At 35.6% G+C, this 18,773-nt stretch overlaps 2 protein-coding genes across 2 annotated transcripts; one reads left to right on the forward strand and one right to left on the reverse strand.

The window, feature by feature from the left end:
• Positions 1-4,660: 4,660 nt before the first annotated feature.
• On the reverse strand, positions 4,661-5,224 carry LOC124453408. Its single transcript, XM_047004230.1, has one exon. The coding sequence runs from the start codon at positions 5,222-5,224 to the stop codon at positions 4,661-4,663; it is 564 nt and encodes a 187-aa protein (XP_046860186.1).
• A 5,168-nt stretch (positions 5,225-10,392) lies between these two features.
• On the forward strand, positions 10,393-11,028 carry LOC124453409 (uncharacterized protein K02A2.6-like). The gene has a single exon (XM_047004231.1). The coding sequence runs from the start codon at positions 10,393-10,395 to the stop codon at positions 11,026-11,028; it is 636 nt and encodes a 211-aa protein (XP_046860187.1).
• The last annotated feature ends 7,745 nt before the right edge of the window (positions 11,029-18,773 follow it).

The following is an 18,773-nucleotide window of genomic DNA, read 5'->3' on the forward strand; positions in this document are numbered from 1 at the left end:
TCAAGTAATACAAATAATCTTCGGTTACCTCTTTTTCTTTCAGTTTTAAAGCAGTACAACTAAACTGATATCAAAGATACTAAAAAATGCTATTAACAACCAATATATCCAAATGCCAAAATCACTGTCTATCAGCCATTTTCAGAGCTATGTCCATGCCTAATTTACAAATTAGACGATTGGAAAAAAATTTTCAGAAATTCAAAATGTTCAGTTTTTAAATGTTGCTGTATCCACTGCAGATTAACAGTCATTTGGGGGCTGAAATACGGCTGTCTCATTTTAATACAACACTTGCTGACGTGAAAATAAACATTTCCCTCCTGCTGTCAGAAACTGTGTGATTTTCTCTTTGCATTCTTGAGACGACAACGAGAATGAAAGGTGGATTTCCAATCATACAATTAGGCTTTAAAGTATGACTGCATCCAAAACAAGAGTGAACTAATGGCGGACAAAACTGCAGTAGGCTCATGGTAAACAAATTGCTACCTGGTATAGCGTTGGTGGGATAGCTTAAAGGGTGTTCAGGTGTCACAGACCTTTGACTCGTATAGGCATGGAGGTGTTGACTAGACTGTGGATTATGAACTGTTGACTAAAGATTATTGACTATTAGCTATGGACATTTGACTATTGACCCTTTACTACTGACTGTTGGCTATTGACCATTGATATTGCAATAAAAGTTATTATAATTTCAATCACAAAGCGCTGTGCAGACTGCATGGCGTTGTGCACCGGCGTTTTTCTTTTGTGTTACCTGTTAGGTTTTGTGATGTAGCCATCTGCATCCCTTAGTATAAATTGATATACACCAGTAAATAGAGATATCACAGCTAGATAACTATACAATCACATTTGATGTTCTACGTCTATTTTTAGAGACGTAACTAGAACGTTAATTGGGTGTGTGTGGTATATCAGAGGCGTAGCCAAGGTATTTTGCGCCCGGGGCAAACTATAAAACTGGCGCCCTCCTGCGTGTTTAATCGCATTTTATTTACAATAACATTGTATACCTTACTGTATACGGAAAAAAGTTCACATTTCAATGTACCATTATATTTAATGAAGAAGCAATACTATACAATTTATTGCATATGACTCATTCAGTCATTGTCAAAGATAATTCATATAGTCTACAATGATTTATTTTTCTTGATTTCACTGTCGCAAACTGGTCAATCACGTTATCGAAATTTTTTGTTTCTAATTTTTCTTACGACCGCTCAAAACTTGCAATTGAAACTGCTATTGTTAACAAAATTTGTAGTGAAATTCGCAAATGCGGAAATACGTCATCTCCATAAAACACAATAAAACCAAAAAGATCCAAGGGAGTTTCTGGTAGAGCTTCAGTTCGGTTAAGGAGCAGCATTCTTCAATCACCAATTTCGAAGAAACGTTCGTAGCCATTGATGTCCGTGTTGTAGAAATTTGCAAAATCTGCACAATTTTGACGAATTGCATCCTCATCTGTGCCAGATAGAAGAGTCTTAACGTCCGACAAAATCCAAATTTATTGTTCAGGTCTTTTAGTCGTGAAAAACGGGTTGACATCTCATGTTGAAGACGATCAAATTCTCGTCATTCTTCATAATGCGCACAATTTCTTCTTCTGATGAAAGTCCTGCATCTCTTGCCAGTTCTCCAGGCATTCTCTTAACACGCTTGATTCTTCTGTTCACCTCAATCCCTCAGGTCGAGCATTTTGCTTTGTCGTTTTCTACAGCAGCTTGGCTCAAACAATGCTCTAGTCCTGGTTTTGTAAACTTTGATAAAGTTCCAACTGCAACAGCTAAATCGGGTCGACTTATCAATGTAGCATAGTTTAAGCATCCAATTGCCATTTGATATTGCTTCATTAACTGGATTCTCACCTTCTTAACACTTCATACTTCTTTCCAAATTAAGTGGTGTTAGACTGCTTTCTATTTTACATGTCGAATCTTCATGTTTCCTTGTAGATATTTGTACTGATTAATGGTTATGTTCGCAATCTTCGATTTCGTTTATACTCATCCCAGCACATAATGAATCTCACCATAGATCTTCAACATGGATATCTATTTGCAATTCCTGACTTTTATTTTACTAATGATGGGAATTGAGATGGAGCATATCGTCATTACTTTAACTTGTCGCTTAGGATTAATAAGTTTGCATCCGTCAAAGCCGTCGTTTTAAACTTTCGCCCATGACAAACGCGATCTGCTGAACTTTTCTTGAAACCATTTGAAAGCAAATGTTTATCGATAGAGGTATCCTAGCACCTTGCAGCTTGCTTTAACGCAGTTATATACTTTTGCAAGCTTACAAACATATTCAGGATGATCTTTGTCAACAAAACCATCGGGCTGCCGTAAATAGATTTCTTCTTCTAAATCTCCTTGAAGAAATGCAGTTTTATATCTGTTTGATGTATTTCCCAATGACTTCATGGTTGCCACACAATAATGATCTGATGGTATTATATCTTGCTACTGCAGCAAACACATCTTTAATCTACTCCATATGATTGAGCATAACCTTGAGCAACTAATCTTGCCTTAAATCGTTCAATTGAACCATCAGCTTTTCTTTTTACTTTGTAAACCCATTTACTCCCGATTACGGCTTTGTTTTCTGGTAAAGGTACTAAATCCCAAGTATGATTATCTTTCAACGCATTGTATTCTGAGATCATCGCGTTCTTCCATTCATTCGCATGTTCTCCAGTTGTTGCTTGTTTTATATTTGTTGGGTTCACTGATGTCTGCAGTTAAGTCGCTGACTGTATAACATTCTTCGTCAAATCTTTGAGGTGCTCTTCGTATCCTTTCACCTTTGAGTTGTCTAACTTCATTCATGAATCTCTGTTCGTAAGAATTTTCTCCCACTCGATTGCAATCATCTACTTCTCTTGCATCAACATTACCGTTTTCATGTTCAGCATTTCGATCGTCTATTGATTGGCTGTCATCATTGCTATTTACATGAACATCATGTACATTACGATTTTCTTCATCTTCAATGAGTTTTTGCTCACGCTGTTTGTTTTCAAAGTTATAAAATTGCTGCTCTAGAAACATAACGTCACAACTTTTATAAAACTTCTTTGACATTGGATCAAACACCTTAAATCCTTTTGTCCCATCAGGATAACCCATGAAAATCGTCTTGAGAGATTTTACATCCAACTTTTTCCTTTGCTCTTTAGGAATGTGCATATATGTTATGCAGCCAAACACTTTCAGATTACTTACATCAGGTTTTATCCCAAATAGACACTGATAAGGAGTTATACCGTCCAAAGCAATTGTTGGACTTCTATTTCGAATGTAAGTTGCTGTATTTACAGCTTCACCCAAAATTTATTGGGTAGACGTGAGTGCATCAACATACTTCTTGCCGATTCCATTATCGTACGATTCATGCGTTCTGAAACTCCGTTTTGCTCTGGGTTATACGGAACAGTTGTTTGATGTGTGATACTATTGTCCTTTAAAAACGACTCAAATTCTTTTGATTGATACTCACCACTGTTGTCTGTGCGTATAATCTTAACTTGCTTACCAGAGATATTCTTTGCATAGTTGAAAAACTCTTTGAATTATTCCAAAACTTGTAGTCATCGTTGTAGTCATCGATGTAGTCATCGATAAAGGAGACATAATATCGAGATCCACCAATGGAATTCTCTTGTATCGATCCGCATACATCACTATGTATAATTTCGAACGGTTCCTTAGCTCGTTGTGAAACGCCTTTTGGAAAAGAGCAACGATGCTGTTTTCCCAACACACAAGCTTCACAAACTGATTTTCACCTGTTACATTGCCTATTCCATCGACCATATCATTCTCGACGAGTTTCATTACATTGTTTATTCCAAGATGTCTCAATCTGCAATGCCATAAATTCAAATCTGAATCAAAGCTTTGCTCTTTTGCAACATTCATATAATGCTCCACAATTTTCAAAATGTACAGGTTTCCTTGTAGTTCTCCAACTGCTAACAGTTTTGAATTTCGTCGAATGTTACAAACATCGTTTTCGAAAGTAACAATAGCTCCAAGTCTTACCATCGCTCGAACAGATAATAAATTTCTATTTATGTCAGGTAAATACAATACATCCTGCAAAGAGATGTTTTTGTTTCCGTCGCAAAGAATAGCTTTTACCTTATAAGTTCCTTTGCCGTACGCTAAAATAGAGCGGTTATCTCCAAGGTTTACTACACACGGTTGCTTAAATTCTATGTAATTGCATAAGCCTTCCAAATCGTAAGTCATGTGCTGCGTTGCGCCGGAGTCGATAATCCAATCTGAATTTCTTGTAATACTTGATGAATTTGAAATCAACGCATCACCATTATCGGTCTCGCTATTTTCTTCGTTTTCTGCAAGCTGAGCAGACTTGTTTCCCTTATTGATTGAAGAGTTGCCACTGTTTGGAAACTGCTTCGTCTTCTTCTGAGGACAGTCTTTTGCTAGATGCCCTTTCTCGTTACAAATGAAACACTTGCCACGAAAGCCTTTCTTTCGATTAAAAATGTTCTCATTCTGACCACTACGTTGTTTCCCACCTCGAAACTTGTTACGTTGCACGGAAAATGCATCCTCTTTTCTGGTCTCGGAATCTTTGGCTCTGTCTTCATCATTTAGTATCATGTTTTTCACTTTCTCATAAGAAAGTTCATTATCACCAACAGCATCAATGCCGTTATTAATGGCTTACATTTATCTGGCAAACTAGCCAACAGGGTCATTGCCAGTTCCTTATCATCGATACTTGCGCCCATTTCTTTTAGTTGATCGTGTAATGATTTTATGTTTATATGCTCCAACATATTGCCTCCAACATGAAATTTTGACGAATAATATTGCTGGCGAAGACGAACCTTTTGAAGTAATGATTCCCTGGCAAATTGACTTTTCAAAGCGTCCCATGCTTCCTTTGCCATTACCGTTTCTCTCACGTGCACTTGCTGATAGCCAAGGTTCGATAGCCAAGCAAATAGATCGATAGCCAAGCAAATATACGTCCATGCTTTTTTCGCGGAGGAATTGATTCTCCTTCGAACATCAGCACCGGCATCGTCGTTAGGAGCAATCGCACTACCTTCGGTGAATTCAAACAAGTCCATGCTTTCCAAATATAACCGCATATTGAAAGCCCATGACCGGTAGTTCGTGCCATTCAATTTTGCGAACTTAAGAGCGCTATCCGAAAAAGACATTGCTTAACTTTTAAATTGCTTAACTTAAGTAGGACAGTTTGCGTCCTGGGCCCATAACCTATTAGAATTATAATGTTTAAGTAACCATTTCAATATAACATAACCAAATACAACGTGCAGTGCAATAGAACAGAATAAGAATACTAATCAGATAGGATGTCAACAAGACAAAGAACTTAATATAAACATAAGTGTTAGTGCCAAAGTCCATGATCAATTATCCAATCATGTATCATCATTATAGATATAAAGTTCCGGTATCATATTACTCTAATAATACGTTTATATCCCAATAGGCTGGATGTATACAGTGGCAGGGTTAACTTTGTGAAAGTGTGGACAACTAACAATAACCCATTGGTTATTGGACGATTCTATTTTGAATATCTGTTTAAGGCTAGGTGTAAGATATTTTGAATTTCAATTTTATATTGTCCACTTTCTTTATTCTATTTTACTCTATTTTACTTCATCTTTATCACACACATAAAAGTTATTCTTCATCCCATTTCTTTCTTTTGCCTTTAACTTCATAGCAACTACACTAATGCATCCCATGGGACTCCTGAGTCACCAGAAATAGTACCAAGTGTGGATTGTTGTAAGACGAAGAAATGCTAAACTAAAATTTAACATGCACAAAGTCGTAAGCTTTACTTGAATAAAAAGTACAATCTTAGGAGCAAGTCTTATCTTTATGTTATACAAAGCAGTTTTATATGTAGGTATTGATGTATACATAAACTAGTTTACTGTACAATGCATGAGCAGCATTTATAAGAGTGGCAGCATGAAGCAAACCCTCCCCCATTATCTTTGTTTACAGTCTGGCAATAGTGTTATTCAATATTGTTGACAATGCATATGATATTACAACTCTATTCGTAACATTTTATCACATTTTTAGAAAAACAAGTCCTACTCTATTTGGGGGGTAAACACGATTCATAGTAGGGGGGTTCGTTTGATACAGGATATGCCTTCCCAAATATACATTTCAAAATGAATTGGAATCTTTGCAGCATAAACAGTGTCTAAAAAAAATTAGGTAAACAAGAAAAATGTATGGACAAACAACTCATAGAAAAAAACTTAGTACTAAAAAAATAGGTGTTATCACACCTCAAGTATAGTAAAACATAGGAAAATCAAAACTTTGAATTTTGAACGACAAATGATAATTGATAAACCGATATCATAATTTTCTTGCACAACTTCGGCATCTGTATACCACATAAGTGTTTGCAGCATTTTTATTGGTGAAATATTAAAAACGAGTTTGTAATAATAGTTTTTATAGAAAAAATTGGTGATCCAATATCAGGATTTTACATAATGCGGTCAAACTTTCACTGATATAATAAAAGTTCAATAAAATAAAATATTCTCTATAATCGTAGATGAAAGCTGGTTAAAAATCCGAAGGGAAGGAAAAGTTTTTAAATCACGAGCCTGTCGCCTTCTGCTGACATTTTCAATTAAAATGGTCCATATAAGGTACGGCGGCTTTCAAAATAATAAGATAATAACAATAGCTGACGTAGGTATATATTAGTGGTATAATATATGCATGTTTTAGCTGGTTATAAATTAAGTAGCTTTGGAGAAATAAAAGGGGGAAAGTCACTTCTCGAGTTATGAAATTATCCATTTGAAAATATGGTGGCAACGATTAAGTAGAAAGCCAAGAAAGAGTTGACAAGAGGTAAAGACAGGATCCCAGATCAGGAGATTCCACAGAGTGAGCATCACGTGAAAGAGTGATGCAATTGAAACCACCGTTACAGTTAGTTGGAAAGAAGAAATAGAATTGTGCATGGATTTGTCTATGGATGGCAAAAGCTAACAAATGAAGATAAAGGTATTTCTTTATCTTATAGGGAGCAAAGTGCGTGAAATCTTTGAGACTATGCAGTTTGAAACTCCCACCGAAGAAAGAACTTTAGTGCAAATAACTGCTGCATTTGATAGTTATTGCAACCCAAAAAGAAATGAGACGGTTAAAAGATACAGATTCTTCTCTAGACTACAAGGCATAAACGAATCCTTCGAACAATTTTTAACTGATTTGAAGCTTAGGTCTTCATCTAAAATGATTCCCAGAAGCTTCTGGTGGGAAACCTGCTCTAACATATTGCCATTAATATGAACACACAATAATGTAGATGAATTTACCAGTTTCTTTGCAATTCTTTATCCAGTGATAAGCATAGTTTTTGATTTTGTAGAGCTAAGCACCATTAAATTTTTATTTGCCCATGAGTTCGAATTAGTTGTATCCTCTTGTAATATGCGTTCAATAGAGGAAACATCTGAATAATGATTAGATTTAACAAGAGTGGTATCGTCAGCAAAAATATTCATTGAGGTGTTTTTTATTGATTTAGGCAAATCGTTAATAAATATGATAAACAAAAAGGGGCCCAAGACTGAACCCTGCGGTACAGCACGATCAATAATAGTTGTAGCAGAGGAGACGCCATTCACTGACACGTATTGATACCTGTTTGACAAATATGAGTTGAACCATTTAAAGTGGTTATATCACGAATTTTAGCCCCCCTTTTTTATTAGCTAAATCTAAAGACCTTGTTTCAGTGATTTTAAATCTGCAATTATAATTGAAATTGGATTGGTGAAAGTGATTTTACGGACGTTCAAAGTCACGATTTTCAGCATTTTTTTTGCGAACTTTTTGATCGGTATGCTAATGACTTGTGACGTAGAAAGTTGAACACATATATCAACATGGCGTATTCTACTAGTAATCTTAATAAAAAACGCGGAGGAAAACGCTGTGTTGCTGGCGGACCTAATGAAATTAGTTGCGCCAATGATTCAAAAACCGAAGGAATGTCGTTGCATCTGTTTCCTAAAAAAGAAACAGAGCCGCAAAGACATAGAAAATGGGTAAATTTTGTGCGTAAACATAGACCGGGTTTTGAGGCTTCCTCTACCTCGTGTCTGTGTTCTGCGCATTTTGAAGATTCTTGTTTTGACCTTAATTTGAGCGTGCAAGTCAAGCTCAAAAGAAGGTTGAAGAAAGATGCTTTCCCAACCATTGGCGTGGCTGGGATTCCTGAACCATTACAGGACGAAATAACCGAGCGAAAGCGAAGACAAGTAAGTTTACGCTTGTTTATGTTAATTTTTCTTTTGTCATATGTAAATTCGATATAAGTTTTGTAGATTATTCGACATACTCTCCATAAGCCATCGCTGAAGGAAACATGTTCTCTCAATGAGGAAGTACCATCTACTAGTGATGAAGCTGAGCATGTTTAAGTATGCACTGGGAAGCAAACGATTCGCCATTTGAACGGCTTGCTATTTTCCATTTTACATTTATGCTATGATTTAATTCCATGTATTTTTCTTTTGTCTTTTTCCCAGACTGACATTGAAGAAAAGATATTCTTTCATTTAATTCTTTCAGCTTAACCTCTCTGTAGTTGCACCAATTTGTTTTTATTGTTTACTCTTGTTTCAAACCATTAAACTGCATGTCAACTTATATAGTGCATCCATGTATCTCCTATTTGGTTTTCATCTAGGCATATTTCCTGACCATTCCAAACTCAGCAAAGAAGGTCAGTAGTCTCTACAGTGCACAAGTTAAAAGACTATTCCATCATCGCCCCTCTGATGGTATGTAACCTGTTGTGTTACCACTTGGATATGCTTTCCGAATAAAGTGGTAAACACAAGCAGGTAAAGGCCGAGTATTCTCCCATCCCATAGACCCACAAAACCATCGCATCAACCATCTGTATGACACAGCTCTCAAGTACCTGAAGTAAATAAAAAGTTTGGACTAATTATTGTTGATGAAGCAATGTTGATTATAACATTGTTTCTCATACAATTTACAATCTTACATATTTAATGATTGTGATGCTTGGTGGCGATAAGCACGTCCATTCCTATCTCTCAATAGTGGCCCGACGTTTTCAAGGACAGCCTCATGAACTAAAGGCCCAAATTTGGCATGCTGTGTTATGCATGATATTTTCTCAATGCTGCCATCGAATGTCATTTTCTGCAAAGCTGGTCCAATTTCCTTACAGCATCTGTACTCTAATGCGCCTTCTAACAAATCGGTGTGACAGCATTGACAATTACACCTGAAATGTGGGAGCATTGTGGTTTATAAAGTAACTTTATGTATATTACAAACAGGAGAAAACAACAACTTACCATTCACCAAGTGGAATTACGCCATCACTTCGTTGTTCTAATGTCGCAGGGAGAATTCCATCGGGATCATCTGGAGTATGCACTTCATCACCATCTGCTAGCATTTCATCGTCATATGCGAAGTCGTTTAAATGCTCGACATAACCCACGGATTTCGAGCTCGAATCAGATACGCATTCAGACATCGAATTCGAATTATCTGAGCACTGATTTGAGGCCATACTTTCCGGACAACTTGTTTTTTAATATTTTATTGAAAATACTGTCATTATTTGTTTTTAAGACAAGAAAAACGACAACAAAATCACCTTCTATAATATAATATTATACTGACGGAAACAGACGTGTTCAACTATCTGCGTCACAAGTATCAATATGGCGTCGTAAAAAATTCGCAAATAGTACCCGACTTTGGAGGCAAAAATAAGCAACTTATATTTATCTGTTTAAGTCCAGCGACATGTCATAGTTCTTCAAATAATCCAAATTTTCAATTAAGCTCATAAAAGAGGGGGGCTAAAATTCGTGATATAACCACTTTAAGGGAATTAGTACTAAGACCACAGGCTTTAAGTTTACCCAAAAGTAGTTTATGATTCACCATATCAAATGCTTTTTTAAAATCACCAAACAGCAAGCCACTAGGATTGTCATTATCAAGATCAGATAATATCTGATCAACAATTTTAATAAGAGCTGTTTCAGTAGAATAGCCATTTCTCAAGCCAGATTGAAGAACATAAAACATGTCGTTGGATTAAAATTCGAGAACATGACGTTCAAGAACTTTGGAAATTATCGGTAGCGTAGAAATAGGTCGATAATTATCTGGATCTGTAGCATTTCCATTTTTAAACAGGGAAAAACATTAAATTTTACCATAGTCTGAGATCCGAGACGAACTTAGTTGTAAGGATGGAGTTATTGCTCGAGGAGAGAGATTAATAATCTCATCATCACTCAGGAAAGAGATGATACAATGCATAGATTATGCTCATAGTGAGATCGTAAGTACGTTGGCAAGAGCAAGAGAGTCCACATATTGGCCAGGTATCAGCAAGGAAGTTCGCCAGTTTATAGAACTATTTAATGTATGCAGATCGTTGGACAAACAGCAGCCGAAAGAAATTTTTGTCCAACACGATATTCCTCATCGTCCGTTGACGAAGGTGGAAACTGATCTTTTTACCTATAATGAGTGTCAGTATCTTATTTGTGTCGATTACTATTCATCGTTCTGGGAAGTTGATCTTTTAGAGAGCACGTTATCGGAAACCGTAAACAGGAAGTTAAAAGCACAGTCTGCACGGTATGGGATACCTGAAGTAGTTATGTCGGACAATGGTCCTCTATTTTCTTTAGGAGATTTTAAGGAATTCTGCCAGAAATGGAATATCCATCATGTAACGAGTTCACCTACATACCCACGGAGCAATGGGAAGATGGAAGCCACTGTCAAGTCGGCAAAGATGCTCATGAAGAAAGCAAAGAAGGCAAGAAGAGATCCCTCTGTGGCTCTTCTTGAATACAGGAATACCCCAACACATGGGTTAAATAGCAGTCCAGTTGTGCGTTTGATAAGCCGTCAATATTCCGACCTTTTTTGACGTTAATAGTCCCTGTTGTCGACAAGGATATTCACTAGAAGATACTTCAAAAAAAAGAAAGAAAATTGAGTATTACAACGAAAGAGGAAGGACTTGAGTAGATTATTGGTTGGAGATACTGTGAGAATTGTTGCAAAGAATAACAAGAGCGAAGAGGCTGACCAAGCACGAGTAATGGGTGAAGAAGGACACCGGTCTTTTTGAGAAAAAAAACACAGAATGGATCGGTGTTCCGAAGAAATCGGTGACATCTTCGCCAAAACGACCGAAAACTTCAACGAATATTCAAACTCCAACTTCAAACGACTACGCGATCTGGAAGAATTGTACGGAAACCAGATTATTTAGGGGTAGCGTAAGTAAACAAATAGGAGAATAAATATATACATATACAAAAAATCAAATAAAAGAGAAGGGATGTAGCAATAGCTGTATAATAATAAGATAATAACAATACCTGACGTAGATATATATGAGTGGTGTAAATTATGCATGTTGTAGCTGGTTATAAATTAAGTAGCTTTGGAGAAATATAAGGGAGAAATATTTTTGAAGTCACTTCTCGACTTATGAAATCATCCAGTTTGAAACAGTTACTAAACCACCGAAATAAAATTCCTAAAAATATATTTTACAGTCCTTAGCAGCCAAATAAAATGGTAATGGTTTATTTACACACTGAATAACTAGAGAACCATGACCGGCCGACAATTTAAAGAAATATAGTATAAAGCAAATTCTGAAAAAGCAAGACATCTTGAGATTGCAAAATTTGCATAAAAACAAGACGAGATATGACAAAGATTTTGCAATCTCAAGATGTCTTGCTCTTTCAGAATTTTCTTTATACTGAATAACTATATTAAGCTAAAAATATATGTACCAGAATGACAGAAGAAAAGTAATTATGATCACGTATAGCTACCAATAGATCATCTTCATTAAAAAAGAAAAACAATAAACGCGTTCGCTGATTGGTGTAAAGCTGTGTGTTGCCTGTATAAGCTTAAGCAATCAAATAATCAATCAATCAAAGAAAGTAAGAGCTCTCAAACATGTGCAATCATCGATTTTCAGTCTCGGGCTTTTACTTATTTGCTGCCAGCCTAGACGTTGAGTTCTATTAAATTACCTGGACGTAAAAAGGAGATTGAGATTGTTGTCAAAAACATGGATGCCAAAAGAAATTTTGGGTGAAAAACTTCAACTTCTGAATTCTGTTTCAATACAGAACACAACCAGTGAAAAAATCCCAATAATGAAATAAATCCTTAACGTTCTTGATTGAAAGGTATGCATTAGCGTTATATGGAATAATAAGTAGAAAATTTAGAGACTACTGCAGTTTAGCGGATACCCTACACGCTGAACCAAACCCTAACCTATAACCCCAAAATAAAACGAGCCCGCGCTCCGCATGTAAGGCCTTCGGGTGTCTGCTAAACTACAGTCTAGCTTAAATTCATACTAGAGACACTTTTGCTTTTCTTACACGACAAATTTAATGAAAAAAAAAGCACAAGACGGCATTCGTTATCAGACTTGATACAGTGAATGTATTGAGTTCAATCTTATTACAACTATCTTTATTCATTAAATCGACATAAAGGCATGACAAAATGTCCTATGGCAAGTAAACTGCTAGTTGAATCTTGGCTTAATATGCTGTCATTGAATTTTGAGTAAGCACTGCTTGGCAGGATACTTGCAAATGTTATGCATTAATTCTGGCAGTTCTATTGATTACAAGATAAAACAACAAATTGAGCTTGCAGTTGCTGAGATATACGAACAGAACTCAAAATATTATGATATAATGCTATTTTTGATTATAAATCTATATATAATTTTAGCCAGGATGTTACTAATGGATTTTTAACTATTTTGAGCAACTTTGTATTATATTTGGAAACTAAGACTTTTGTAATTGAAATGTATTGGTTTCTCTGACATATATCATTGCTTCATGCGGCATGAAGCAAATAGCAATGTCAATAAAGATATTTAAGTTTCATAAATATGGTGCATTGCATGTGATGTTTTGGCATTGTTTAATATGTTAAGAATCAAATTTGGACAAAATAATTGGTTTAAAGAAACTAAAAATCAACAAAAACACTTTCATAGGGCGACTGGTTTGCACAAGTTAACCTAAACATTCACCGATCCTTCCTTTGAAATTTGTTTCATTGAGTTGAAAAGTTGAAATAATTTTATTTGTGGGAAGTTAAATATATATATTTTTGATATATTTTTGATAGAGGAGCATTTGCAGAGAAATTGGGAAGGCGGTGAGACCATTGAGGGAGAGGCAATTGCTGTTCAAAAAGGAAATACTTGCAATATATCAATTGTTGAAAATGGATGGAAAATATTCATCCCCAATTTTCAACTCTTCAACAACAAAATAAAATCAATAAATTCCATAAATCACGCTAAATTGTTCTAAAATAACTCTAGACTTGATGCAGGTTTAAGGGACTCTGCAATTTATAATTTCAAATTTATTTGTATTAATCATTTTATTTATTTCCACATCATCTTCACTGGACAAACAGATTTTTGCATCTTGTGCAGTCTATTTCATTGCAACCAATGCATCCTAAGGGAATCTTGTTTAACTTGGAAGTAAAACAAGTGTGTGTTTATTTTTTGTCAGGTAAGACAATGCAAAACTTAGCTAATCATACTCACAGTGTGTTTTGTTTGATGCAAGATACCCTTATTTCGAAAATAATTTGCTCTTAAAAAATGCTTAACATTGTGATTGACAGGCAAAATTATTTGCCTTAGTAGAGTCATGAAATGTTTTCTTTTCTTCACTACTTCTCCATTCCTTTACCACAAGTTGTCAGAATGTTATTTTTTTTATAATCTTGACTATTGAATTCTTGGGTGAAATCTGAAGGATAGAAAAAGTTTCTAAAAAATGAACCTGTCTAACTCCGCAGAAATTTTTACTAAAAATTTGCCATATAAGGCTATGGCGGCATCCATATTTTTGGCAACATGCTGCGCTTGATAAAATATAATAATTTTGATGAGGTTTTCAGGTAATTACTATACAGGTCAGTGAGCCTCAGTGAAATTAATACAACTAGAAAGCTACGTTCAGATTGTTTAGGTAGCGTTCCAGTTATACTCATTTTAATGGTCAGCCTGGATGGTTTATTTACAGTGTAATGATACACATGAAAAAATGTCTTAATTCTGATTGGTTAAGAGCAGTATAAATTTTCCCTAGTATCAGTGCAAAAATACAAAATACCAGTGCAATGCAAAATGCCGTTGCACAGTGCGAGGTGGTTTCTCCAACAGATTAGCTTGTGTGTAATCTAAAGACAATAGGGTATCCTGTTGTTCAAAAGTGCTCCTGTTAGATTAGTCATCATCCTGACGTTGCTTGCAAAACGTATGTAGTCGTTAGTAAGTTGTTCGCTTCGTCGTCCAAATAATCATAATAAAGTAAATGGTTTGAACCCGGAAGTATCGTAGCATGTTTGTGGATGAAGATCGTCATAAGCAAATGAGTCAACTTCCAACATCAATTTTTCTACTATATTTTGTACATGGATGCTTCAGTGGTTGATGAGAATTTGTCACTTGTTTGAAAAACACTCATCAAATTCCTGGATATATGGTGGCCGATATGCGTGGTTCAACCTTTGCAAGGACAAGAACATCAAAGAACATCAAAGGCTCCGCCACAAGTGACCATTCTGTAATTTCCATATTCCGTGACAGCAGCAATACGTAATTGTTAAAACTTGTATGAAAAAAAGATTGGCACTAGTGAGATAAAATAACAATGAACCCCAGAGACGTCTCTTTCTTAGTAATCAAATTACGTTTAACGTTTTCCTTAAAGTGCACATACAACTATTTTTAGCTTTTTATTCCCAAATAGATTTTGGATAAATAATGCAAATACCGTTTACAGAATTTGAATAACTCTTTCTGTTTCTGAGTTATCTTTCGGCAAAGATGCGAATAAAACCTGAATTTCAACGCTTTGTAAAAAATGTCGAGAGCTCTAATCTGTGGCATGGGACTTACTTTTGACGTCATTTAAGGAACACAGACTGACTACCATTACAACTTACACTGTTCATACATGTAAACAAACAAAAAATGCCAGTCGATGTGTAGTTTTTGGTTGTTCTAACGTAGCCAGCTCGGAGAAAGGCATTTCACTTCATCGCATACCATTTTTTAACGACGAAAGAAGCGAAGCTAAGCGTAGGAGAAAGCGATGGGTCAACTTTGTGAAAGCTACTCGCGATAAGTGGGTCCCCACAAAGAATTCAACAGTTGGCTAGGAACACTTCACAAAAGATTCGTTTTCTCGGCAATTCGGCTCGCTTTCTGAATCAGAAAGTAATTTTGCACCTCGACTCGTTCGAGACGAAGTCGGAATCGTTGCTTACCCGAGCATTTATCCTCGAAAAGATGACAATCAACTTACAACAAGAGATTGCAGAATGGTGAGTACGTTAAAAATTATACATATGCATATCTACATTTTACCTGCAATCTATGTGAGGGTATATTTTATAAATATATGCCATTTTAGATGAAAAGAAAGTGGATGTCTGATTATAAAGGAGGGGTTGAATCAGAAAATATTCCCAGTACAAGTAGCGAACCTCAAGAGCAAATAGAAGAAAAAACTTGTGATGAGCCTGTATTATTAGAATGATCAGCTACTCCTTTCCTGAAATGTTCTGAAGGTATTCTATGAAACATGTGTGATGAAACACCTATGTGTCATTACAGTTTTTATTCCCTTGTGCCAATTTAAACTCTTTCGAGAAATTGAATGCAATTTTATATTTCATGAAGGCATATCCTTGCTGTAACTCATTTCAACAGCAATTTGGACGGGGATAATCAAGAGGTTAATGGAGTTCCCCAGGTTAAAGTGCATTATCCAAAATTTAAAATTGGTGAAGCTGTTGTAAGAAATGTAAAATTTGCTCAGGAATTTGTTAAGGTTATTTAATATATTTCTCCTACTGCCTGATATCATGTGTTAAATGCCATAATAATCAAAGCCTTAACAAGAAATGATTACCAGAAAATAAAATTTTGAATAATTTGCACATTGCTCCTCCAGGGTATTTTGAAAATATATTTCAAGTGTTGTGCTCTGCACTCTTGATGAGGAAACATTGAGAAAAGCCAAAGGTGATCTTTTTAAAATGACTCCATTGCCAATGAATTCCATGTTGGAAAGCAATCAAAAAGTGAAGCTATCTCAAAAAAAGCAAGAAGACAAAGCATGCCAGCTATACATTTTCCCCCAACTAAGCCAGGTTTTACAAAAAGGAATTACTTGCTTTGAGTTAATTTGAATCTTATTTTTGGAACTGACTCAATTTATTGTTTGATATAGCTGAAGTATCACCTGTCCAAGAAAAAATCATTGTTCAATGAAATGAGAGAGCAGCACCTCGATGCACTGTGTGCAAGAATTGGATGAAAGGCCATAAAAATATAATTAACTGTCAAAAAAACCAAAAGTAATCACTTTTTCAGGAGCTGGTGGTATGAGCTCAGTTAGTTGGGATTCAGTGAAGTGTGAAATGACTGCATGGAAAGAATAAAATAAAAGGAATTGTAATTTTGTATGTTTTGTATAACAAGAATAAGTGTGAATCGAAGACGCAATACATCAAGAGTGCCTAAAATCATTCCACACTTCACTGAATCCCTACTAGCTTGTCTCATGCACACAACACCTAATATAATATATGTTATGTTATTTCACAAATTGTCCTCTTCATACCCTGCAAAATGTTCATTTTTCTTTAAATTAAAAGTTGTTCGAATAACATGGTAAGCACAAGCTGGAAGTGGAATTCTTTTGTCTTGAAGAATGCCATGTACCATTCTTGTAAATTGCCTATATGCAACAACTCGAAAAAACCTGAAAAGGCAAATTACACAAGTCCATTAAAAGAGGTAGGAGTCCATAAAAAACAAATTTTGCAAGTGTGCATTCATAGATAACCCAGACAGAATCATTTAACTATGAATTGTAACAAACCTTTGCTCCAAGAATCCTTTACGATATCTAACTCCATCTCGTCTTTGGTAAAGATTGGCAGCTAAATTCAATGCCCATCGATTGAAGCAAATGGCTTCAAATCCTGGATACTCTGTGATTCATTTTGGCTGCCTTCCGAATTCGGATACCACCATATGATCTTGCATTTCAATCATGCAATTGATAATTTCGTGGCAACATCTACATTCTTTTGGTTTAAGCAAGAGAAGAACACGGCAGTTACCACAATTGCACCCAAGAAAGTTATCTGTCAAAAGCTTCGGCAACAATAAATAAACAAATTTTTTAACTTTTCTTACCAAGAATCAAGAGGAACTTCATTTTGCATTTTGCGTTCGAGCTCTTCTGTTTGGCGACTTCCTTCCTCTGTCTCTCTATTATAGTTTTCTAACCACTCATCATCAGCAAGTGGTTCGTTCTCATACGCTGCAGCTTGGCCGTACTCAAAATCGCCATCGGTGTTTCGGAGCGCATTTGATGACGAATATCTCAGAAGCAAGCTAATTCAAACCGAAAAAATAAATTTGTTATTTTTACGAAATTTTCTTCGAAATCATATTTTCCACAGTCTAAACTTTAAAATTTCGACGAATTTGGAAAGCTGTATGTGCAATTTAAGACAAAGTCAACATTATGTACTTTTTGGTTTTCGAACCTTCGCTATTTAGCTTTGAGTCAACACTGCTTTCAATGAATCTGGGTTTTTATGTACTTTGCTGATAAAACACGACAAACATTAGATAAAGTATTCTATTGTCTCACTCCGTTTAGGCAATCGCCAAAGTCTAGCCATCAACAGAGTTCAAAAGGAGTTAATTTATGCAACGATGTGTAAATATAGCGTAGCAAGTTATTTAGTATTTTAGCTTTAAATTCCGAGGGGTATCTTAAATGATAAGCCATCGACAATACCAGAGACAGTAGTTACATTGTTAACGAATCGTTGTCAGCCACAGTGCAATGCGCGCTTAAATGATTTTCGCAGCCATTTTCTTGGTTGAATAAATACACAAACGTTGTATCAGTTCGTAATCCGGGATATTTATGCGTCTTTTGTGTATACGTATAAAAATTTGTGTCGCTTTTGGATCAAAAAAGTATTTTCAGAAGCTTGCCAGTAGTTTTTTTCATTTACGTATCTCTTTGGGTGGGCAAATAATTATTCAAAACTGTGACAAGCTTAACGATTGAAGAAAAGAAGACCAAAACTTGGTATTCATATAGAAACTTAGCATTTGGAATCAGACGCTTTTACCTATTGTGGAAGTTGTACGAAGAGTCTAAGAGAAAGTTCATCGTGTCACAGAACAAATTATCATAATTAACACGAACATAAACGAATAAGATCAGCGGCGCGCGTTGTGTTGTGGTAGACAAAGATTCTTTAAATAGAACACAATATTACTAAAAGAAAGAGGGAAGATACTTAACCTAATCGAAAATGGAAAACTTTAATACTTCAATGGAAAACAATTGGCAACAGAATAACTCAAAAACAAAAAATATTTTGCGAAAAAACAAAAGCAGTGTTGTTATTTTTAAACCAGAAAAATATGATATTATATGTCTTTCAGATGAGGGTGACAACTAACCAGAGCATTTATGTTTTTTATAACATCTCTAGCATTAGTTCCGGCAAAATTCTAGTGACGTTTTCAGTCAGCAACGCCAATTT

This window comes from Xenia sp. Carnegie-2017, unplaced genomic scaffold (genome assembly GCF_021976095.1).
Source record: "Xenia sp. Carnegie-2017 unplaced genomic scaffold, XeniaSp_v1 HiC_scaffold_25, whole genome shotgun sequence".
Lineage (NCBI taxonomy): Eukaryota > Metazoa > Cnidaria > Anthozoa > Malacalcyonacea > Xeniidae > Xenia > Xenia sp. Carnegie-2017.

Excerpts from the sequence above, each read along its gene's own strand:
- LOC124453408 (XM_047004230.1), bottom strand. The coding sequence starts at position 5,224 with ATGTCTTTTTCGGATAGCGCTCTTAAGTTCGCAAAATTGAATGGCACG.
- LOC124453409 (XM_047004231.1), top strand. The coding sequence starts at position 10,393 with ATGATACAATGCATAGATTATGCTCATAGTGAGATCGTAAGTACGTTG.